Genomic DNA, 25,575 nt, shown 5'->3' with positions numbered 1-25,575 from the left:
TGTTTTAGCATTCCAATTCGCATACTCGTACATTCAATGTACTGATGTCAGTTGGCCTGCATCTTATTATGATGCAGACACATGTAACTAGGATCAGCATTCCAACGCACTGTTGATCCAGTGAGAAGTTCAGAGTCAGTCGGTGAGCCTCCTTACATTTCGGAGGATCTATTTTCATTGCTGTCTAGTTAGTTCATTAGGATGTTATGGGGTTTGTCCCAACATCCATCTCAGTTGTTTTAGAGGCTTCATAGACAGTCAACTGTTAGTCCTTTGAGTCTTTTCATTATCATTTCTTATTGTTAAGACTTGGGTTGCCACTTTTGGCCAAGTTGAATGTTTAATCTTTAAAGCATTCTCAGTTATTTTATTATCTAGTTCAGTTAAGTTCATTGATCATTATAGATATGAATATTGTCTTCCGCTGAGTTAAGTAAGCCAGGCCAAGGGTTCGCTTGGGACCAACAATGGCTTTCGAGTGCCAGTCCCGCCCAGTAGTAATATTAAAATTAAAATTTATATCTGAGTAAAAAATTTTAACGTTTTCAGTAGTTAAAAACTAAATGTCAAACCGATCAAATTTATATCTTAGATCAATCTTTTTGTAATAGTGCACCTATCATCTCAAAATCTTGAATACGTCTCGTACACAGATTTTATCATTACCTCATAAAAGTAAAGATATTGTTTTCAAAAGACAAACAAAATATATAAATAGCCTGCTAATACTATCAAATAAGGAATTACATAATATTACAATTAAATACATGGAGTATACTATTTTCTTTAATACCACCAAACGACCCAAAGAGTATGATGTTGTTTTCATGTCTATGGGGGCAATGAAGAAATAAGATTGTACTTGTAAATTAAGGACAATATAATATCAATACTACTTGAAAGGTCAAAACATGTCTTTGCCTGCTTCGATAAATCTACCACGTTTCTAACAATCATATCAATATATCGTTATATAGAAAAGTTATGGGGATAGAGTCTAATTTTAATGATGTGTCAAGTGTGTAATTCAAACTCCTAAAATTTTGCATCTGGTTCCCAATAGTGTCTAGCATGACAATATGCATAACAATTGAGATTCAACTACACGATCACGGCTTCATTCCAAGCATATGAAATTACGAAGCTACAACAAATTGTTATGTTAAGGTTGTCCAGTATATGTTATTTAATCATTTCGTATATCATTTTACTTGTATATACAATATCTTTCCCGACAAAGGGTGTGCATTGGACACCCTGACAACCATGTAGCTACACCACTGTGAATGCATGTCAATTCAATTACACTTTCCTCTCGTTTCAATTTACGTGACATAATTAAATTCTTGAGATTTAAACTTTTAAATTTTGTGTTATCAAAATAAACTAACTAGGCATAGATTACACTACTATTTAGTTTCACACAATATACTTCAAAATTATCATACTAAATCAGAACGGAAATGGAAATTAAACTATATATGGAGGAATATATTAACTTTAATCAAAATATTATTAATTATATGTTCTTTCAATAAATAATTCATGTTTAACAAAAATAATCTAATACAATCAATTCTAAATTGAAACGTGCACAAATTAATTCGTGTTTGAGTTGATTTAAATTTTAAAATATGGCAATAACATGCTCATTTTTAGTATTAAATATATTTGAGTCATTTTAACACTTAATATTTTTTTACCAAATACATCAACGGGATTATTTTCATGTCAAATAGTTTTATTCCAACAAATAATATATTTAGGCAGCTCAAACACTTAAAAAGTATTATTTTACCACTTAAATTCAATCAAATCAAACGTACTCTAAATCAATAAATATGAGACTTAGTTTTTCATAAACATAATTATCACTTAATCATGTTTACGTAGTTTTCATTTTGAATTTTAATTAGATTAGTTAATTTAATTAAGAAAATAAATTAATCTTATTTGCACATGCCAATCGAAAGAGTGTGGGCACCACTGCACAAAATATGCGCGCATGGAACAGTAGTACTCATAAAATGCTGATGCTTTGCTCCTTCTATATTTGAATATAGTGCTTAATTATAAAAAATGACCCAATTGTTATTTTTTTTAAAAATATAATCTTATGTCAAATATGAATATTTGTTATACATAAATGTGGGAAAATTTGCGCATGCAGCAATTACTCCCTCCGTCCGACCGTTCAACAACAGTTGTCCACTATAATATTTGTCTACTTTATAAAATCAATGGATAATTTTACACTCAATTCATAATTTATCCTTATCACCAGTTAAAGTCATTTCCCTATTACATTTTTCAAAACATTGTATTTATTATATTCAAAGGGTGATACAGTAAAATTACCTTTCTATTTATAATTTCTTAAATAATGTGCAAAGTCAATAATAGACAAATATTGTTGAACAGGGGGAATTCATTACATACGGCAGCTAAAGTAACTCTCGATCTCCAAAACTCATGTAATTGTCTCCTTATCCATTTAAGCTAGAAGTCCATGTATGAATTTGATCGAACTTAATAACTTTTACTCAAATAATATTAAATTTTTAGACATCTCAAAATAGTATAATGAACAACTATTATTGGACGAATATTTAAAATTGCCATTATAAAATTTAGAATTTATAAAATAAAAATTCTAATTTCACCTCCGATTATGGTCAAACAAACATGCACTTTGTAGTATTAAAGGTTCCCTATATATGGCCATTGGTGGGCTAGCTATGTAGTGTGTCGACACACATATACTAGAGTCAAGATGATGTCTCGTTTACGTGGTACAATGCACAATCCGTGTCGGATTTATTTTTTCCACTCAGGTATATATGTACCTAAAAAGAACCTATATACTAGAATAACAATAACGTACAGAGACTATTTTTGATAAATTATTGGCTTAAATTTTTTTATCAAAAGAAGTCCAAAAGAAAAAAGCAATGGAGGTAATGATAGCCAAATTACAAGCAACAACACATAACATAAATTGACAGACAAGAAACTACCGAAGTAATATAATCAATATGGACTAATAACAAGACATAACACATTCTATTTACAACATTCTACTATAATCTGTTCTCTACAACATTCTATCTAAAATCATGTCCTTGATAAGCAGAAAGTGTATATCTAATTACCTCTCCCAAGTTTGATCTATCTCTACTTCTCCTAAAATCATCAATGACCAACCTCTCACATCTCTGCACAAAGGCTAACAGACATCTCCATTTAAATTTTAAAAAAAACCTACACTGTCTTTAATTAAATTTAGTATAATTATAAAACAATAAATAGAGGAGTTTCTTTCTTTAATTAATACTTTACTTTTTGGTGGAAGATAAGTATATATTATAGTGTGTTGTGGGTGATGGGTAATACGTGTAGAGATGTATGAGACTTGTAAGGGAGGTTTGTTGGTGCGCATGCACAACATAGTGGCTGGATGTGGTCACTATTATATGGGTATATGCCACCCACCATGCCCTTTAATTTGTATATTGTTAGAAAAAGCATCTTTTTATGGTTTTATAATGAAGGAAAGAGATTAGGGTGTAAATTAATATAGGATAAGATGTAAGTTATAAATCACAAAATACAAGCAAATAGCAAATTACTCTAGTAATACAATAACTATTTATAGTTATTTTTTAAATGATTTGATTATATAAAAAAATTGAATTGGTAAAGAACAATTTTTTTAATTATGTTTTTCCAAGAAAAGACAAATTGTAAATGATAGTACTACAAAAAGAAGATATTAAATATGAAAGGAGTAACTAGAGGCAGAGCCTGGATTGAGGGTTCTAAATTTTAGAATAGAAGAGAAAATAGTTTCGAATTCAGAATACTAGTGTTGAAAATATTTACATTACCCCTTTTTTATCATTGAACCGTCAATTAATTTTATTAGGGGCTTCACAAGTTAATATACATATATATTTATTTAATTTTCTAATACAGATATAACATCTAAAGATAAGCTACTGAATTCTCCGAACCCAAGCTAATTGCATGTGTCCACCTGAGAACATCTAATATATAAGGCTTTGCATGCCTTGGCATAGCTTAATATATCCAATAATTGTTGTCATGTATTCAAGCACTTTTGTTTATAATTGTGTCCCTCTTCTTCTAAGACACCACGTGATTTACGAGTGTACCTTGGTCTCTCTATAATTGTCAACCATATCCAAATATATTTATTTATTATACTGCCATATGTTAGATATAACCAAATCCCCTCTAATTTTACTTTTTGAAGATATCTATCATCATGTACGTTTAAAAAAAATTATTTATCTTTAAAGAATAGTTAATAATGTTATACTAGTCATTTTCATTTTAATGCACGGGTGAAGTACAACAGTTGCGGTATTTTGACTTGTGAACAATTGTCTTTCTATTGTACTCCGAAAGATTATATTTATAATATTGTGAGATAGTATATGAACCTATTCTAATATAAATTGTTTGAATTATAGGTGGAACGTTGATCCATCGTAATTGATCTTTCTACTTTTCGAGTATATGATTTTTAAAATTTGTGATCTTAGGTTTGTTTAATATTTTTTTAGCTATATAAGCTTCTCGTAAAGGGTTATATGAAAAGTTTGTTTTTACTTTTTAAATTTAGAAAGTTATCAACGTTTTTTTTAGAATGAATTATAAAGAAAATATTGCCAAAAACTAAGTTGAGATGAATGAAATAATAATATTTAGTAAAATATTACTATCTGTCTCAATTTATGTAGTACGATTGAAATTTCGAGAGGCAACTAAAACCTTTTAACGCGGATTTTTTTTACATATGCCTTTACTTAGATATATTTAAGTTGTTAATTGTTGTGATATATTACTTTTTATGTGATTTTCAAATATATAGAATCTATTTCAAGAAACTTAAAGCTTTTGTGTCCAAATTCACAGAATGTAAAAAAATTCCAATTGTTCCACATCGACAAATACAACAACATATCTAGTGAAATTCCACTACATACCACATCGCCAGATGAAGTATTTGTATTTTTTTTAAGAAAGCAATCAAAATCAAAATCTTTTCTAATATCTAATCAAAACCTTATTACCAAATAGTTTGTCGGGAAAGGAAAAGTTGAGAGATGGAAATGTACCTAAGTAATAAAATTGAATTAAAATGTTACTTAGGGTTATTGCTGGATGAGTAAATTTCTTCACTTTAATCAAATATTTCAAGTTTTAGCACTAAAAAAAATATATATTATTTTTTAATTGCGACGCGAACTGCATGGCAACAGATGAGGTACTTTCAAAAAGAAAAAAATTGAACGCAAGATATGAGAGAGGAACAAGAAAAATATGGATTCATGTTGTCTGAAAAAAGATCGCTCACGCAAAAAATAACCATCATCTTGTATTCATTTTTTTGGCTTAAGATCATTATTCTTGGTTGCCTCATCACCATGCCCTCCATCTCTCCTTGTTCTTTTTCACTCCGTATTCAGAGTCCACATTGAAGCTTCGACTAAATTTAAATCATACACGGTAGAGCCCATTATGGGAGTGAATCTTCTAGTAGGATTTTTTCCATACCAAAGGCTCAAACTCGAAACCTCTAATTAAAGATGGAGCAGTCTGATCGTGGTGCATGCCCCCATCTCAATCACCCCCACCCCCACACACAATCTTCTTCACCTATATATACTTACTTCCCTGTTCCAGTTTTTGTCATCTTCACTTCCTACTCAAAAAAAAAAAAAAGTATAGCAGCATTTCTACAAAAAAAAATTCACTACCAATCCCCTGTTTTCTAGCCAAAATCATTTGGATTAATTTTAGTTGGTTGGAAGTTTAATTCCATCAATGGCTGCTTCTGGATTTGAAGGATTTGAGAAGAGACTTGAGCTACACTTCTCTGGCGACGATCCTGTGATCGAAATGGGAGGTTTCCGGCAACTAGATTTTGATTCCTTGGAGCAAGTACTACATGCTGTGCAGTGCACAGTAGTGTCAGCTGTTTCGAATCAATATTTTGATTCTTATGTACTATCAGAATCAAGCCTCTTTGTATATCCTACCAAAATAATCATCAAAACTTGTGGAACCACCCAGTTGTTGAAATCGATCCGTCCGTTCATCCATTTCGTGTGCCAAATGGGACTTATAATAACAGAGTGTAGGTACACTCGAGGAAATTACATTTTCCCGAAAGCACAACCGTACCCACACACAAGTTTCAAAGAAGAAATCTCTTATTTGCAGGATCAATTACCTAATCATCTTTGCTACAGAAAAGCCTCTGTTATGCCTTCGAAATTCACTTCACATTCATGGCATGTTTTCTGTGCTTGTGATAAGTTTTACCCAATTCCAATTCCCAACGATCGGTATACAGTGGAAATTTGTATGACGGATCTCGACCGGGTACTTGCCCGGAAGTTTTTTAAAAATCCGGATACAACCGGAAAACAGATGACGGAGGTGACTGGAATCGGAGAAATCATTCCGAGTGCTTTGATTTGTGAATTTGCTTTTGATCCTTGTGGATACTCCATGAATGGGATTGACGGAGATCGTTACTCTACCATTCATGTGACGCCGGAAGACGGTTTTAGTTACGCCAGTTATGAGTGTGTGGGATCAATTTATGATGAGGACGACATTGGTAGGATTTTGAAGAAGGTGGTTCAGGTTTTCCGACCGGGGACGATGTCAGTGTCCACTACGTGTTCGAGCAGCAGCAGCGAGATTTGTACCAGAATTGTTAAAGCCGTCGAGCCACTAGGGATGAAACGGCGGAGTTGCACCATTGATGAATTCCCAGCTGCCGGAACTGTTGTGTTTCAAACTTTTACGTTGACGGGAAATAGGTGAATTGTCATGCTTAATATATCGAGTTTAAATTCTAAATTCGTATAATCTTAAAGTGGTGTGAGCGGGGGGAAAGGTTTGAAAAAATATATGGCGGAAGTAAAGGACTACTATTTTTACTTGTCTTATTTATTTAATGTTAATAATTATTTAGAGTTTAGTTTGAAAAATTTAAGGTGAGTTGATATATTATGATAATGCATATATGTATACACCACTTATGTTTGTCACTCCTAGAGAAAATTTTGAACCTTTATCTTCTCGTTTATATATATATAGTCATGTTTCTGTTTTATTTAAACTCTAGTAAAGTTTTCATTTTTTCAAAAGGAAGTTCTCAGCTCATCTATTTTATTTTAAATTGAAAAGAGAGAGGAAGAGGTACGTATTGATGAGGTAATAGAAATATAAAAATGCATGGGGCTACCTTCCCATGCCTAAGCGTGCTTCTAATGACACCACTATTACTTAGCTACGATTACGTTCAAACATTCATTATCTTCTTTTTTGGTTTTCCATCCAATGTCCGGAGCCCGCATTGGAGCTCTGACTAAATCCGAATTGCGCACTGCAGAGCCCATTTGGGGTTACCCAGGGTGAGACCCGTGGTTAAGGGTGAAGTAGTCCCACCACCACTACCACAATCCAGGTTGCTGACATTCATCATCTTCATGAGTGGGTCAAATTGTATGAACCTACACAATACTAGGACTGTTCTACGGCGGAGAAATTTTCATCTTAAACGGGCAATCCAACACAATAGTCTGTACAGTTCAATACAGAAATAGGAGATGAATGATGATGGATCCTTCTCTCCTTTTGGTCCTTGGACTCACTTTCCACACTTCTCTACAAGAACCTTGTTTATATTTGTGCAGCTCGCTATCACCATGGCTATTCCAGTAGCATTAACATCAGGGAAATAGACCGGGTGGCAAGTTTCCGACAAGGTACACTTGTTCACATAATAACTTAAACTCATTTGTTATTTGACGACAGAGCAACATCACAGTATCCATCATCAAGGGACATCCTTCACCTAGTTCCACCAAGGCCATATCCCCCAATCCTATCGAAATATAGGTAGTGTTCAGTGCTGAATGAAGATTAAAACACAATTCTTTTAAAAGGATGTGTTATATAAAGATTCCTGATCCACTTATCAACTGCTGGTATTCGTAAGGAATCAACCAATTTAAGCTTATATCAATTAAGTACTATAGTTGTAATGAAACTAAAGTTGTTACCTACTCACCTTAAATCAATTTATGTAATTGCCTAATAAACTTAGATATGTTAAGCATACGCGCACAGGCTTTGCATCAATGCAATGTTTATCAGACTGTAGAAGAGCAAGTATAAGTGGACATACCTGGAGAACACTCACATCCAAGCAACTGGATTCAGGGCATCCCCAATTTGGTGGCAGCCACTGACATTCAAATGATGCAGAGAGCAATCTTCATCATCCCCTACTCTGGCAAATAAAATAGAGCTTAATGATTTCTTTAGAGCCAATAAAGCGGTACCTAAGTAGCAAGCTTTAAATAAAAAAACAGTTCAAGGTATCTGCCGTGGCAGATATAACAGTCTGCCGTCAACATTACACATTAAAAGAAAAGTTGCTCCAAGAAAGAAATAAAAAAATTGTTAAAGCAAGGAACCAACTACATATATTTTCTTGCTGCAGTGTAGAACATTTTTCATTGGAGTCGGGGACAGGAGCATTAAAGCAGCAGATGAATATTATGCCTAGACAATCTTCATCCTCTTATAAACAAGCCACCTCTTACACTACCAGAGGTTCCAAAAGGAGCACACATCTCAAAGAGAATTCACATATAAATCTATAAAACAACAGAAGAAGAAAGTAATGCAAGAAAGGAAGAGGCTGTCTGACAGTTTTATCAGCACAAAACTTGATGATTGAAAAGCAAATTTAATATAAGGTTATGTTAGTGAGAAAGAGAAAATTATGTACCTATCAAAAAGAATCAAAGTCTGAGGTCTGTAAGATATTTAGAGCATCAAAGTATCCTTTAGGTTCCAGTCGAAGAGATCTAAACAAAGTCATCAATTCAACCATTCGAATGTTCTCCCCTAAGATCGACCTATTTTCCAAATAATCTGAACCTCGATATCACATTCTGAAGCGGATATTCCGATGATAGCAGATCCTCTGTCCGTCCCTCATCATCGAGAGGAAGAATTGCTATCTATCTATCCACATATACGTATAACAAATGTGGTTCCAGGGATCGGTCAACTTCATACCAAAAGCTATAATTTCCTTATTTCAAACGCTATTGAATTAGATGAAAAGACTAGCAGAATCAAATAAAACAACTTAGTTTTTGGACATAAAGTGCAATGGATACAGCACAAGCCAGATATCACTAACAAAAGAAATTACATCATTTAGGGACAATTAACAGCTGCTGAAAGAAAAACTGATTTCCACATCGTATCCGCCTCTTCAAGAAACCCCATTCCACAGCGGAAGTGGTTATCCAAAAAAGGTTATCACAATAAAGCCTGTCTAAAAGATTCACCATCTGATGGGGAAATTACAAGCAGTAAAATAACTGAACGACATCATTAACCCAAAATATAAAGGATAGATGTTAGATTAAACTCTAAAGCCTGAATTTCAATTCTTTGATCTGCAACCTTTTTTTTTTAAATGATCTGCAACTCCAAACTCAGAAATTTTTAATTCATTAAGCATAAACATTGAAATGTTTGAAAGAACATTACTGATAAAAATTGTCCATCTCAAAGAAAACGAAAACATCAAGAACTAGTTGAAAGTTGAAACCAACAAACACATCTACAGAGCAACAAAGACATCCACTAAGAAAAATCTGAAATGTTCATATTACTTTCTTTTCAGTCTTTCTCCGTAAAACTGTTTCTGCATTCTTCATCATCTCTTAACTATCATCCTCTTTTATTCTTTGTGTATGTACGGCTGGGGTTTCTCTCTCTGATTCAAGTGCTTCTATTTTCTTCTGAAAGATAGTTAAGAAACAGAAGCCTGGTTTACTACTTCCAATAAAAAAATGCTCGATGTACAAATCAGCCCCTATTTCCGGTTCATTCCTCCGCGGTTTTCTTCTATATCTTCCACTCAGAAATCATGTCTAGCACCAAGAAATATCAAGTCAGCTTCCACTTTAATTACAGTCCAGTCAGTACTTATCTTGTTTTTTAGAGTAGTCAACATGAGTGCTTCTTCTTTTTTATAAAGTAAACTATTTTATCACTGTGGAAAAACTCCTATATACAAGCCGTATACCAGAAAGGAGAGAACCTACACAAGAATATGGTTTTCTACAAATGTTACCCAACAGTCAACGAGAGCTCTCTAAATTCTTAAGGATTCTAAACAGAGAGAGAGAGACAGACAGACAGAGACAGAGACGAGGAAGAACACATTTCACAAAAAAATACTTCTAGTCAGTTATGATATTGTTATTGATTGGAAAGAAGGAATATAGGGGAAAGAATATGCTAAACATGGACTAACTCAAGTCTCTTGAATGCTATGATAACAACCTAAAGAGAGGAGAGGATAACAGCGACGTGTTCAGTTAATCATACCAGTTATAAGGTCAATATGGAGCTGTTGCAGGTCTGTTATTCAGAAGAAGAGAATGGCATAGAAAATACATTTAGAGGGAATAAATAACAAGGGAGTGATGCTGAAAACTTGAGCTCGCACAGATAAACGAGAATGGCATTTCTAATTTATGGGAGGAAGGTGTTAAGAAATCCAGATAAGATTGTGATCTCCAGAGTAATATTAGAGTAATATTTGTTAATTGTATCATACACCCCATTCACCTGTACTCAAAAAAGAGAAAAAACGAAAACATTTTTTTGAACAAGAAAATAACAGTTTCCAAGCATTTAGAAAGAAGAGGAAAACACTACTTGGTAAATTATACCAATTTTGTGAATGGCACCCATAACAAAGTCTTACCAAAATAGAGCCACCAAGTGTCTCTTTGGTTGGAAGGCTGGTGCTCGTCAAAAGTGTATTAGAATGTAGACGCGTTGCCTATATATGTGGTGTGATATTTTCCGAATTAGGATGAAGGTGGGGAAAAAGATCAGATAAATTAGACGGTACAAGGTAACAAAGAAAGAAAGGTATATCATTTGATTTGCACAGACAATGTCTTCATGGACACAAAAAAGGGGGTTAATTTGGCATAAAAAATCTGAGGCTGCAAGCCCCCAAGGCTTAGCTCAAGTGGCAAAAGGTGGAGGATTTCTGGCTCAGGTCGCAGGTTCAAGCCCCACACCTTGCAAAGCGAAGCCCGGTATTTAAGTGGAGAAGGGTAGAGGGGCAGGCCCATTATCCACCGAGTTTAGAAGGCTGTGATTGGTCCAAAGGCGGGTCACAGACGGATTTCTCGGTTATCAAAAAAAATAAAAAAAAAATCTGAGGCTGCAAAATGAAAATTTACTAATGAAATGGTTGTGGAGGTATCCAGGAGAGGGAGAAATATCATGAAGATATTTAGGAGAGGAAGAAGCATTGTGGAGGAATGAATAAATAAAACCGTGGAATAATGGAACTGGTTGGGGTAAGGTATGCATACACTCTACCCTCCCCATACCCCACTTGTGGGATCACACTGGGCATGTTGTTGTTGTTGAAGGAACAAATGGAGCACCTCCATGAAACTGGTCGTCATGGATATGGTGTATGGAAGCGCATAAGAGGTCAATGGCAAGAGTTTTCATAAAGCATCAGCTTTAAGGTACGGTAGAATAATTTCCTTCTGGAATAGTACACGGATAGGGAATACTCCACTTAAGGAATGGTGCCAGACTTCCTCCAGCTAGTGGAAGACACTGAAGCAAGATCTTCATCATTCCACAGAAGCAGGACGGCAAATAAGTATGAGGAGAAAGTTAAGTGATTGGGAAATAAGGTTGAACAATTTTCTTTTGTTATTGCAGGTATGCCAAGGAAGGGAGGATGATACAAATAGTCTTTTCGACACCTAACAGAAAGGTATATTTTCTATTAAATCTTGTTACAGGCTATGTTGCTCGAACTCTCCAAAAATACTGCCGCACCGTGTCGGAACCTCCAAAAATATACACTTTTTTTGAAGGATCTGACAGGCAGGAATCAAACATAGCTTGAGATGGACTTGGAAGCAGATTTCACATGTTCCTCTCAATGTTGATTGACTTGAGTGGCAGCACATGCGACTAGTTAAAACTAAAGATAAACTTGTGCAACAGGTGCTACCTTTGAGAGAAAGAGATGGAAAACAACTGTTACATTTTTCTACACTGCAATAGTACCCCTACAGCTATGGTAATGTTCTTTAAGCCGAAGTGGACAGCGCCAGGAACTTCCAGTTTTTTATTTATTTGAGAAATGGTACTCATCAGCATTAAGGAAAAGCTGGGCACCATATTTACAGTTAAAATAAGTAAAAAAACTTGTTCTGCTTACAAGTTTACAAGATTGCTACAATGATTCTACAAACTCTAGTAATGATTCAGTATTCTCTACATAGTTTGCTTTACACCAAAAATACAAAGACTGAATATAATACATCTTAATTCTCTGTATAGATCTGCTCCTGTTTTCAAAACATCTACCATATACAAGCTGGGATCGATTTCCATCACTTCTTCTGCCTTTATTCCCCCCCCCCCCCCCCCAGATTCTCTGATCATGTACCTGTAATATTAACTGGAGCTGCTGCTTACAAGTTGGAAAAGTTGGTTGTCTGAATCGTTCAATTTCCTTTATAAATTCGCTACAACTTATGATGAAGTAGATATTATCAACTTGTGCTCTGTTGATGAAAGAACTGGGAGGCTTTTTGATTGTCTGATTGCTGTCATTTAGGTCTGGAGAACTTTTTAAAGGTTGATGGGACCAATCCTTGCTAGAATTTGTTGATGAGGGGGGCTGCGTTCGCGCGGCCCCTGCCAATTCTAATTTAGTCTTTTCTTTCTCCGTCCCCCCCCCCCCCCCCCCCCCCCCCGCTCCACATTGCTCCGGCACAGCTCCACGTGCAGACTATGGCATGACCCATTTCAGGCCAGTCATACTCAAAAAGATCTGCCACAACTGCCAGTCACTTTCACAGTGCAAAAGTAAAGGGCTACTATTTTCTACATTCTCTTGACATAGGAAGCATCTTGAACTTAACTAGATTCCCCTTCTTTACAGATTTCCACAAGTTAAGCACCTTTTCTGACCATCAACCAGGAGAAACATATCACTTTGAAAGGAACTTTGACTCTCCAAATGTTCTTGCAAGGCCAGCATGTATTTTATTGCTCAGTAGAGCTTAATATGTTGTATGCTGAATTAACTGTGTATCCCTTCTTACATAATTATTCCAAAACATGAAATCTTCATCATCAGTTGTACCCTTGAAGATCTCCAACACCTTGAAGAACTCTGTAACTCTTACTACCTCCCAATCATTCAATAATCTCCTAAAAGAAAGGACTTCCAGGAGTTTCCACTCAGTTGGAATGGAAGAGGCATCAGTAAGAAACAGAAAGGGGCGCAAACTTGGAACTACAACTCCAACATGCATTTGGTGGACAATATGGAAGGAAGGAGGGGGCCTCACAAATGTAGATGTACATTACAAAAGCTTACATGAAAGTAGAAGTTACGATCATCCCCAAGCTTGTAAATGTTAAGATATATAAGTTGCTGGTAAGTAAAAATAAATAAATCCAAATATGGAAGAAAACTAGAATAAGCAACTAACTTGTCCATAAATATTTGAAACTGTAAATAGCCAACGCCTTGCAGAGAATCATCTGAAATTGTAGCTTCAGAAACTTAACTGAGGGCAACAGTAAGTACACCGTCCTTAGTTCACCTTAGTCATGGATAAACTCTGAGTCTAATGACAAGGAAATCCAACAATCTATAAGGAGATTCCTCACTAATTTCTCATAAACCTACGGAATTATATGTGTCTTAGTTTGACTGGTACAAAATTATCAAAAACTAACTAATACTTTTGAACCTTGTGGTCTTAAATATATTGTGTTGGATGTTGGAGTTAAAGAATTACTAAATATATAAAGAGACATTGTCTTCGAAACAGACTGAAACAACAGTAAGACACATAAATTGAAAAAACTGGAAGAGGGAAATTCACCACACTATGCGCAGGGGCACAGCCTCTTGGTATGCTGATGCGAACCATCACAAGATAGCACTGATGCTTGCGAGGTGTACAAGCAGGCTCCAGGGTTCAGATCTCTGGGAGCATCATCAACTACTTCAGCAGGCTGATCAGCTCCAACACTTGCCAAACATCCACCTTTACAGCTCAAGTACTTATGCATCGTTTCACACTGATTGAGCAACACAAATTTATTAGGAACACAAGACTGACCACTTGATTTACATACCGAATCACACGATTCACCTTGTTTTCCTATCACAACATTTATACCAGCCAACCTCACTTCAGTTTGTACACCAGAAGCACCGCCAGAAGAAGAATTAGACGGTATAGAGAAACAATGATGAAATTCACTTAGATAAGCATTTTCATGAACCACACTTTCCGAATTATGACGACATCTTCCCGTACAAAAATCAAAAATACTCGAATACATCCCTGCTGTTATCGGCTTAGATATCTTCACAATTACAGCCAGATCCTTTTGTGTCCTGGACGGATTCAAACAGCAAGAAACACAAAATTCATAGGAATTGCAACATTGTAAAACGAGATTGCAACCATTACAAGAGAATCGCTCTGATTTCCCACGGCAGCAGCGAGAATGGGGATCAATGGAGAGTGCATCACAGACTTGACCCATATCATCGGCAATCAAATATCTTCCTTGAACGGTAGTTCTACAGGTAGATGTGCTTTGAAGACTAACATCCTTCCTGATAGAGAATACTGGAGAAGAAAATTGAAGTAGAAATAATAGAGATACAAGGAAGGACGATGCTATCAATTTTGACATTTTTCGGGCGGAAAAGGGAAGTGCCTTCTCTTGGGTCTTCCAAATAGAGTCCTGTCGGGTTGCGTTAAAGAAGCCCCGCTGAAATGGAGCTCCATCAAACTAAACATTCCTTTGGTTAGAAACATCAAGTTATCTCACGATCAATTATCGAGATAAGCTATTCCGCCATTAGTTTTATCATATCACTATAATATGAATAGTGGGATTAATAATTCACCTACTATTTAATATCTTCAACCAAACGCAAAATTAAGTAATCTTGCATTTTGCTATTATTATATTTTATACTTCACACCAAACAACGACATGACATGAAGTTTTAAAAAGTATATAAAATGTTGAATTTTCTGATTTTAAATTAAAGATGGGAAGAATGTACTAAAATGTTATTTAATTTCATGATTTTGGAAAGTCAAAATTAAAAAATTATCAAAAAAAGAGAAAGATTTCATTTTTAAATAGATTAAAAAAATTAATACAAATAAATTGAGATAATTAGTTTTAGAAAATAAAATAAATAATGGGGACAGAGGAATTAGTATGTAAGTACGTGCTCCATTTCAAATTATGTGGCACACTTTACTTTTTAATCTGACTCTTATAATATTATTAATATACATTTCAAGATTAATCTTGTTTTTCTTCTCTATAGTTGAAGTTTAACTATCTTATACCATTTGAGTAGTCATTTCAATAATTTCGAGTGTCATCTCAGTAATTGTGTGTAAAAATGTGTTCGAGAGTGAGAGAATATTTCCTGTAGCCAAGAAAAAAATAAAATATTCCTTGTATTTACCAAAAATTGTCAAATTTACCGCTATACGTTATTTATATCTTTGTCTTACAGAATGTACATTTGGACAACATATAATTACGAGGACAAATATGACCCCAAAAATACGAGTACATATGACCAAAAGATATAACTGAAGATAAATATGAACATTTTTAGGGTCAACTGGCAAATATGACCCTTTTCCGTTTTGGCAAGGAATACAATTGGTGAACATACATAGATACTCACCTTCTTCCTGTAATATAAACTGATGACATAGACGAAAGCGTTCACATGTAAAGATTTTTCGAATTTGAACTCAGACATCATCTTGAAATTTTTCTTTCAAAAATTTTGATCTCCAACATTCGGTAGAGTTTTTGTCCAAATTTTATTTCCGCCTTAAAAAGCAGTTAACTTTGAATAATTCTGAAATGCTGGCTAAAGTTTCAACTGATGGTAAAAGAACTGGCTATTTGCTATCTTTCCCCAATAAAGACAATCAACGAGCATATTCCTACACATCGGGAGGGTTACAAGACACCCCACCCACCTTCTAAAATGAAGTCGATCTACTAGTAAATTACTGTGAGATTTGGACAAAAAACAAAACACTGAAAGAACATAGCAGATAAAAGAAAAGTGCAACACAAGCTACGACACCCCTCTTTCTAAACTGGCTATCCACAACGATAGTCTGTTTTACCCTTGCTGCTTTCGATTGGAGGCTGCAAGGAATAGATTACACTAACACGTGTACAGAGATCTACAGATCAACACAGAGATAGGAGATGATGGATCCTGCTCTCCTTTTGGTTCTTGGACTCACTTTCCACTTCTCTACAAGAACTTTCTTTATATTTGTGCAGCTCGTAATCACCGTGGCTACTCCAGCAGCGGTGATACCAGGGCAATAGACCATGTGGCTAGTTTCCAACAAGGTACACCTATTAGCAATATAACTTAAACCTACATCTGTTATTTGACGACAGTGAGACAACACAATATCCCTCAGCAAGGGACATCCTTCACCTAGCTCCACCATGGCCATATCGCCCAAATCCTGTCAAAAATTGATGCGCTAGTATTCAGTGCGGAATAGAGATAAAAAGTACAATTTTTTGGTCTATCAAACATCTTGTATATGGGAGCAATACGTGTGTGTGTGTGTTGCATATGGGACTTTATAATATGGGGTTCCTAATGCACTTGTTAACCGGTGGATTCAGGAGGAAGCAACCATTTTAAGCTCTACCTACACTAAGTAGTTCTAATATAACTTAATGTTGTTACGTAATCACCTTAATGTAATTATCCAATAACCTTGGTATGTTAAGCATATTCATACCGTCTATGCATCATATACAATGTGTATCCCACTATAAAAAGAGCAAGTATAAGTGGACACACCTGGAGTACACTCACATCCAAGTAACTGAGTTCAGGGCATCCTCTTGCTATGGCAATTATTCCAGCATCCCCAATTTGGTGGCAGCCACTGACATTTAAATGATGCAGAGAGCAACCTTCACCAATAGCCACAAGTGCTTCATCCCCTACTCTGGTAATCAAATAGAGGCTAAGACTTATTAGAGCCAAATTACCAGTAATACGGTAGTTAAGTAGCAAGCTTTGATAAAGAAGCAGTTCAAAGTATATGCTATGCAAAATATAAGCAATCAACAATACGCGTAAAGGAGAAGTTACTAAAGCAAATAACCATCTAGACACAATTTTTTGTTGATCTCGCAGTGTAGAACATTTTCCGTCAGACTATGGGCTAGGAAGTTTTAAAGAAGCAGATGAAAATTGTGCCTAGGCAATCTTCATCTTCAAATGGACAAGCGACCTCTTGCAGCACCAGAGGTGCCACAAGGAGCACAACAATTCCCATATCAAAAATCTGGCGCCACAAGGAGCACAACAATTCCCATATCAAAAAAGAAAAGAGACGCAAAGATAAACGTTCATCTCAAAGAGCATTCAAGTATAAATTTAAAGGACAATACAAGGAAGTAATGCAAGCAAGGAAGAGACTGTCTGACAATTTTATCAGCCGAGACTTGATGATTGAGAAACAAAAAAAAATAGAAGGCAATATTAGTTGAGAAAGAGAAAATCATGTACCTATCGCAGAATCGGAGGCTAAGGTCTGTAAGAAATTTACAGTTCTCGCCAACAGCTATAATTCCCTTATTTCCAACCTTCAAATCAGAATGAAAAGAGCAGTATTATCAAGTAAAACAATTGAGTTTTGGGCATAAAGTGCAAAGGAAACAGCACAAATCAGATTTCACTAACAATAGATCGGAAAGAATGAAAAAGGGGAAACAAGGAGTGCTGTTAGGCCTCCCATGGACTACTCAGGTCTCTTGAATGCTATGGTAATATAGTCTACAGAGAAGGCACATAACAGTGATGTGTTCAATTAAAGGGACTTAAAGGGCAGGAAGTGAACATAACCTGAGATGGCCTTGGAAGCAGATTTCAAATGTTAAAGGAAGATTGACTCACGTGGCAGCATATGAGGCTAGTTAAAAAAAGAAGATAAACTTGTGCAGCAAGTGCTAACTTTGTAAGAAATAGATGGAAGACAACTGTCACATTTTTCTACATTGCATATTACTCTCACAACTATAGTAATGTTCCTGCACATCTCTAAGCTTATGTGGAGAATGCCAAGAACTACCAGGGAGCTTCCACTCAGTAGGAATGGAAGAGGCATCAATAAGAAACAGAAAAGCGTACGAACTACAGTACCAGCGTGCACTAGATGGGGCAACATGGAAGGAAAGGAACTTAAGGTGCTTCACGAATAAAGCAGAATCTGTTAGCAAAATCAAATACAACTATTTGTCTTTACTCTCGTATTGTTGTAAAGTTGGATTCATGTTGGATGAGGTTTTATGTTTGGAGAATGATTCATATCAGATGAGGTTAGTCTCTTAGATTAATTCAGTGCCTTCAGGTATAGAGAGTATCTGATTTGTGTACATAGTAAAACACTAGAACTGGAGGAATGCTCTTGCTTTTGTCAGCTGATGTATTAGAAAAGTTCTGCTGATGTTTCTGGATCCCTAGCGTACATGTGCAGCACCATCTCGGTGCTGGTAATTAATGATATCTTTGAATCTTTACTGATAAAAAAAATGCATAGGCCTCCAGTAATATGCAACACTCCGCATGTAAAGATATCCTGTAACTTTGACATCACTAGAGAACAAGAGAGAAATCCCCAAGTAATGAGGGTGACAAATTATTAAAGCACCTCATAACATCGACGGATGTGGAGCCTTTTGAGGTTGCAGCATCCTCTGGCTATAGAACATATGGCTTCGTCCCCAATACTTGCACAATCTACCAAATGTAAAGCTTGCAAGAACTTGCATCCTTTGCCAATCTCGGACAATGCGAAATTACCAATTCTTTGACAATACAGCAAGGCCAACTCAGACAGATGCCTACATTATGAAGCCAAAACTCAAATTAGGACCTTTTGACTTCTTAGAAAAAGGAAGGACAAGACTCAAGATAGGACCAGGACAGAATTTTAGAGGGGTACAAACTATCAGGTCAAGCAATGGATAAAATTCATGAATTTCATAAGTATTATTAATAAGATGAGCCAAGCATAACATAAATAGCAGTAATCAATCTATCAGTGAAACCAATCAACTACCATTCAACAGTTTGCTAGTCCTAATAGATTAGGTTTTCAGTCTTCATTTTTAAAGAAAAAGAGATGAAAGAAATTGGAGGACACTAAACAATGAAAAAAGACAGGATTTCATTAAAGACAATGAAATTACAGCCAATCATCTATGAACACAAACATAAATTTACTGCCCACATCTTCATGAAAGAAATAACATCATTTTCAAAGGAAGTATATATGATGAAATTAAAATCTGCAATCAAAATAAAACATAAGAGAACTGCAATTTACCATTCTGATTCAACATATTATCCTATATTAAAAGGTAGTTTCACGCTTCTATCTATCAAATTCTAATACTAGATCAGCCTACATCCTACTGTAAGCCTCTTTGAAAGTGGTGGAACTTATATGCATTCCGCATTAATTATCTAACTCAGTAGATTCAGAAATCTGGCTGTAAACATGGATGAAACCATCCCCTGGAGTTTGGAAAAGTATAGCATTTTGTTTCATGAGGTAATACTGACAGAAATAGAATAACATGATTGTCGCATGAGCTTTGGAATAACAGAGAACTCAATTTGGTCCAACTTGGGAGTACAAAACTTTTCTAGAGAATGCGTTCAAAGAAAATCACGTTAAAAATCTAATATAAGCACTCCCTCCATAATCTGCTATAATTGTTCTATGAAGCATTTTTTCTGTTTAATTTATACAAATTAAACTCAAGCAAGCATTTTTATTTGATAGAATAGCATATTTTCCTTTAACATGGCGCCTAAAATCTTAGGTGCAAAAGTAGTTCTATAAGCACCAATTTTGAGCTGCTTCTTTTAATGCTTATTTTTTTTTGAAACCTCTAAATGTAATTCTAAACATTTACTAGATACTCACATAAGTGCTTCTCATGCTAAATACTCTCCTCAAATGCACCACCACTCATGCATACGACCTTAAAAATATAAGCAGTTTACAAGAATCTATCTTGAATTCAGAGAACAAGGAGAAAGGGGAAAAGTAAGCACTAGGTCTTTTTGCCTTCAATAACTAAAATTCAACACAAAGATTGAAAAGAAATTCAAAATAAAGCACGAGGAGAAAAGTGTACGTGCAAGATCTTGCAATAGATTCCAGTCCATATGTCCCTATATTGTGGCAGCCATTAACCTCAAGATACGTGAGCCCAGTGCAACCAACTGCAACTGCTTCCAAGCCTTTGTCACTTAAGAAAGTACAATCATTCAAGGTAAGAGACTTCAACCGTTTGCACCCTTTACCAATAGCATACAGACTCCTGAAAAAATATGCATAAAGATATAGGTCAGATTGTGAAAACCAATCATCCCAGCACATGCTTTGTTAAATTTTTGCTTGCAACTATTGCCATAAAAAGACAGACAGCAACACACAGTTTGAATCAAGTTACTATCTGTTCTCTATATTCAGGAATTATTTTTTTTAGCAAAGATGGAGTTGAAAATTTAAAGATTTGGTATTTAGATTGCGTAATCTGAACACTGGAAAAGCTATTGGTTAAGAGGAATTGTATTCATGTCTAAAATGTAGATGTACATTACAAAAGCTTACATGAATATAGAAGTTACGATCATGCTGCTGGTAAGTCAAAAACAAATAAATCCAAATAGGGAAGACAACCAGAATAAACAACTAACTTGTCCGTAAATATTTGGAAACTGTAAAGAGCCAACAACTCCAGCGACAAACAGCAAGTGCCAACGCCTTGGAGAGCACCATCTGTAACATTGACGCATTGTAGCTTCAGAACCTTCAACTGAGGGCATCCTTGGGCAACAGCAAGTACACCTTTATCATGGATACACTCTGAGTCTAGTGACAAGGACTCCAAAGATCTACAATGAGATCCCACAGCTTCCAAGGAGGTGTCAGTTACTTTTGCACAGGCAGCCAAACTAATAGATTTCAACGTCTTCCCAGAACCATCTACCAATTTAATCAAGCCTGCATCAGTTAGGCCTTCACAGAACCTCAAATTCAAATCTTCAAGTTGCTTAGAGAACTCCCCAACAGCTGCTAGACCTTGATCTCCAACATAACAGCCCTTTAAGAGGTACAGGAAACTAAAGCTTCTCAGACCTTAGATAACATGCACATCATATAGTTCAATTCCAAAACAGCTAGAAACAGATCAATAAAATAACCATGAGGAAACCAAAGTTTTAAATGACTAGATATTTACCTGTAAATCCAAAGACTTCAAAAATATACACTTTTCAGCTATAGACCTCAGCCCCACATGTGTCACATTGGAGCACCATATTAAGCTCAGCTTTTCAAGCTTACTGAAGCCAGCAGCAACAGCAGCCAACCCAGCATCTGACAAACAGTAAGATTCTGTTTCATTGTCTTCCGAGCCATTTGTTTCAGCCAGGGAATGGATCTTGAGAGCTGAAATCACGGAATGATCAGTGCCACGCCTTCTTCCCTGCAACGGGTATACAAAAGAAACAATAAATTTAAAACTTTCAAGATGAATGTAGCTTCCCGGTACAAGCTCAGAAATTCACCTGTGAGCCTAACAAATAATATAACACTCAAACCTTTAGAAAATACTGTTTTGGCATCACAAACTTGAAAAAAGCATAACCCAAGTCTCACAAACAGAAGGCAGAGGAAATTCGCTTGTGAACCTAACAAATACTGGAGTCACTTATATTACCACTAAATGTGAAACTTTTTTTTGTTCGGGTGCTAGAAAATGTTGATGGGATTGCTTTCTTGAGGATCATTCCTCTTGAGGGTGTCTCTATAGTTTAGGTGCTTGTTTGGTATTCTTAATAGGAGGTTTTGACTTTAATATAGTCATTGTTGCCTATTCGTTCCATTCTTGTGTCTAGCTTTCTATCATTTACTTCCTTGTTCTTAGATTATAGGGTTTCTTTTGTTCTTTCGCATACGAGATTGTATGAGAAATATTGAAAAAGAATATTATTGAATTGTTGTCGTTTACATTATTACATTGAGACCCTATTTATAGACACTAGAATACAATCCTTTACCAAGTAGGATACTATTTACTATTCCTATTTCTATTTCTATTCCTATTCCTATTCTAATAGGATTGTATAAACCTATTCCCATTCTAATAGGATTGTATAAACCTATTCCCATTCTAATAGGATTGTATAAACCTATTCCCATTCTAATAGGATTGTATAAACCTATTCCCATTCTAATAGGATTGTATAAACCTATTCCCATTCTAATAGGATTGTATAAACCTATTCCCATTCTAATAGGATTGTATAAACCTATTCCCATTCTAATAGGATTGTATAAACCTATTCCCATTCTAATAGGATTGTATAAACCTATTCCCATTCTGTTTGAACTTCCCAAACCAAACTTGCAAAGACTGTTTCAGACCATAGAGTGACTAACACAATCGACATACAAGACTACTAAACTCTCCTTGAGCAACATAATCAGGTAGTTGCTCCATATAGACTTCTTCACAATGCAACGGTCGTTGGAAGTGCTCAAAATCTAGTATAAAATGTATCGATCATGTTGGAATCAATAGACGAGTCAATATTAAACAAGAAAGTCACAGAAAAAATTGGCCGGAAAATGCTCATACGCCGCAGTATTAGATTTGATGACTGAAAGAGGTCACAATTTAAAAAATAAAATTATATGGATAGGATAGTTCGAATTGATGGAACGATCCCATAGAAAAAGAGAAATAATAGGGGTAGGGTCGAAATGATGGCACGACCCTACTGAAAAAGAAAAATTATACGAATAGGGTTGGAATGATGGCACAACCCTACGCAAATTAGATTTGAGGAGTCATCGAAAAGACGAATGGAACTATGCAAATCAAATCTGAGGAGTCACTGAAAAGACACATGATGCTATGCAACTCTGAGAAAATAGTTCGGAAAAAAATCCATGGTACTACACAAATTAAATATGAAAAGTAGTCCGGGAGAGATGCACGGTGCTACACAAAACAGATATGCAAAAAAAGGTAGTCACCGAAAGGATGTCACAGTGCTACACAAATTATATATGAAAAAGTAGTCACTGGAATGATGGCACAGTGCTACACAAATTAAATATAAGAAAGTAGTCACCGGAATGATGGCACGATGCTACACAAATTAGATATGAGAAAATAGTCACCAGAAAGATACACGGTGACCAACTTTTGCTAACATAATCATTGGTCAGACGGGCGGCATATATGGGTGCCACCCGCTGGCAGCGGAAGCTCATTGATTTTCTACTAAGATCTTAGAGGATCTGATACCATGTGAGAAATATTGAAAAAGAATATTATTGCATTGTTGTCATTTACATTATTATATTGAGACCCTATTTATAGACACTAGAATACAATCATTTACCAAATAGGATACTATTTACTATTCCTATTCCTATTCTAATTGGATTGTATAAACCTATTCCTATTCTAACAGTATCATTAAGTATTGAGTGTCGGTCATGCTTAACCTGAACCCTTTAGTCTCTAGGGTTCTTCTCCAAACCTCTACAGATAACTTAGACCATGGCACCTCACCTTGGATATGACATGTCAATTCATCCATCAACAAGCCAAACAGAAACAGACTAAAAAGTTGATCCCTGATGCAATTCCAACACAACTGAAAAGTGCTCTAAGTCCTCACATGGGTCTTGGCTCCATCGCACATATTTGTAATCTCCCTAGTGTATGCCATCGGTACACCTCTAGCCTCCAAGCATCTCTATAAAACCTCCCTTGAGACTTTGTCATATCCCTTTTTCTAGGTCAATGAACACTATATGTGAGTCCTTCTTCCTCTCCCTAAACGGCTTCACTAATCACCTCACGAGATGGATGACTATTGTAGTAGATTTAACTAAGATAAATGTCAATCTGATTTATTTCAGGTGAAAAATTGAGGGTTAACATGAAACATCATGATCACCAATTCCTAATTCGATGGTAAACTTTGAAGTCCTGATCTAGATTTTAGAGTTCCTATCCTCAATTGACAAATACATAGTCTTTCACCAGTTATATCTCGAAAGATATACACAAGAGCAACAGAAACGAATAACTTTGTTAGGCAAAAAAAAAAACAATCATTCCAAATCATTAAGTGCAAAATTAGAATTCTGACCAAAATATTCCCAATTGGAATGCAATAGATATCCCAATCTTAAATTTGAGACCTAGACACTCAAAATATAGACGTTGCATACAAGCTAATCAATAAATATATGAAATCGTCGCATAGTGAATTCAAAGGCTTACAAGTGGAACCGGGAGAGATATGGATAGTCTCTCGTCGACAAACACATTTCGGACATTGACGAAGCGGCGAGCGAGCAGTTTAATAAACACGTCGGGGCAGCCAGAGGCACCAATTCGTAAAGTGAGACGACTGAGGCGCTCGAGACGGAGCCAACGCTTGCAGACAAGTGCACAAGCGTCACGGCTTGATTTTGATTCCAGATGCCGGAAAATATCGAGAATCAGCTCATCCGGCAGGATTTGATTGATCCAATCACGCCCTCTCATTGAATTTGTCTACTTCTTCTGGATCTATATGACCTTATAAATACACAATTCGCAGCTGAATCTCGATTTCAGATACGTAAAAGAGAGGAAATGAGAAATTCGATGAGTGAAGATATAGATGTGGTATCAGGTGAGTCGGGTCGGTAGAACTTGCCCGTCAGTTGTTGACAAGGAGCGATAGATCAATCAGCGAAAAGACATTTCCCATTTTAGCCTTGGGAAATTTATTCTTTCTCGGGTAACTTATGGCAATATATACGGGTATCTTTGTAATTTACTATATGGAGGCATTATCAGATGAGATCGGAGATCAACCATAAAAAATACTGCCGAAATGTGCATGTCAAAGTACTTTGTAATAGTTTTCCAGGATGGCTCAGTTGGTTTAGAGGGTGGTTATCCACACGGAGATTTGAAATTGATCTCCCTCAATGCCTTCTGAATTGAGCATGTCGCATAGGACTTGCCTAGTGTGGTTTATATTTTTTGTGTGGTTTGCAGGCTATTACACAGTGGGGGTTTATCCAGTGCGCACAAAGTGTTCACCCGAAGGGCAGAGGCTGTGGCAGAGGTTATAGCGGTTGCGGGTTATCCTAGGGTTCCAAAAAAAAAAGTACTTTGTAATACTATACTACGTCGTGTTTTCAAAAACATTTTTTTTTTTTGCAGGGCGTACCAAAAACGCTCCTAAAGATGTAGATCCATAGGACGTAAGTCATAGAATTTGGGCAGTAAGAT

At 35.7% G+C, this 25,575-nt stretch overlaps 3 protein-coding genes across 4 annotated transcripts; 1 reads left to right on the top strand and 2 right to left on the bottom strand.

Annotated features, from left to right (window-relative positions):
- Positions 1-5,281: 5,281 nt before the first annotated feature.
- LOC102606123 (S-adenosylmethionine decarboxylase proenzyme 4-like) lies at positions 5,282-7,121 on the top strand. The gene has a single exon (XM_006356626.2). It carries the CDS (start codon positions 5,854-5,856, stop codon positions 6,862-6,864), a length of 1,011 nt encoding a protein of 336 aa, XP_006356688.1. The 5' UTR covers positions 5,282-5,853; the 3' UTR covers positions 6,865-7,121.
- A 395-nt stretch (positions 7,122-7,516) lies between these two features.
- LOC102606457 (uncharacterized) lies at positions 7,517-14,950 on the bottom strand. Of its 2 annotated transcripts, none has more exons than XM_006356627.2 (3): positions 14,028-14,950; positions 8,234-8,338; positions 7,517-7,930 (listed from the first exon to the last, which is right to left on the bottom strand). In XM_006356627.2, exon 1 carries the CDS (start codon positions 14,851-14,853, stop codon positions 14,032-14,034), a length of 822 nt encoding a protein of 273 aa, XP_006356689.1. In that variant the 5' UTR covers positions 14,854-14,950; the 3' UTR covers positions 7,517-7,930; positions 8,234-8,338; positions 14,028-14,031. The 2 variants fall into 2 exon arrangements, with proteins under 2 accessions (XP_006356689.1, XP_006356690.1); XM_006356628.2 differs by having other exon boundaries at positions 8,234-8,333.
- A 1,129-nt stretch (positions 14,951-16,079) lies between these two features.
- Positions 16,080-25,016, bottom strand: LOC102605788 (F-box/LRR-repeat protein 4). Its single transcript, XM_006356625.2, has 8 exons — positions 24,571-25,016; positions 21,505-21,750; positions 20,960-21,366; positions 20,395-20,580; positions 18,897-19,089; positions 17,756-17,832; positions 17,039-17,189; positions 16,080-16,691 (listed from the first exon to the last, which is right to left on the bottom strand). The coding sequence occupies exons 1-8, from the start codon at positions 24,835-24,837 to the stop codon at positions 16,395-16,397; spliced, it is 1,824 nt and encodes a 607-aa protein (XP_006356687.1). The 5' UTR covers positions 24,838-25,016; the 3' UTR covers positions 16,080-16,394.
- Positions 25,017-25,575: the final 559 nt, after the last annotated feature.

Source organism: Solanum tuberosum, unplaced genomic scaffold (genome assembly GCF_000226075.1).
Source record: "Solanum tuberosum cultivar DM 1-3 516 R44 unplaced genomic scaffold, SolTub_3.0 scf00227, whole genome shotgun sequence".
Classification (NCBI taxonomy): Eukaryota; Viridiplantae; Streptophyta; class Magnoliopsida; order Solanales; family Solanaceae; genus Solanum; species Solanum tuberosum.
This window is presented reverse-complemented; position numbering and strand designations above follow the sequence as displayed.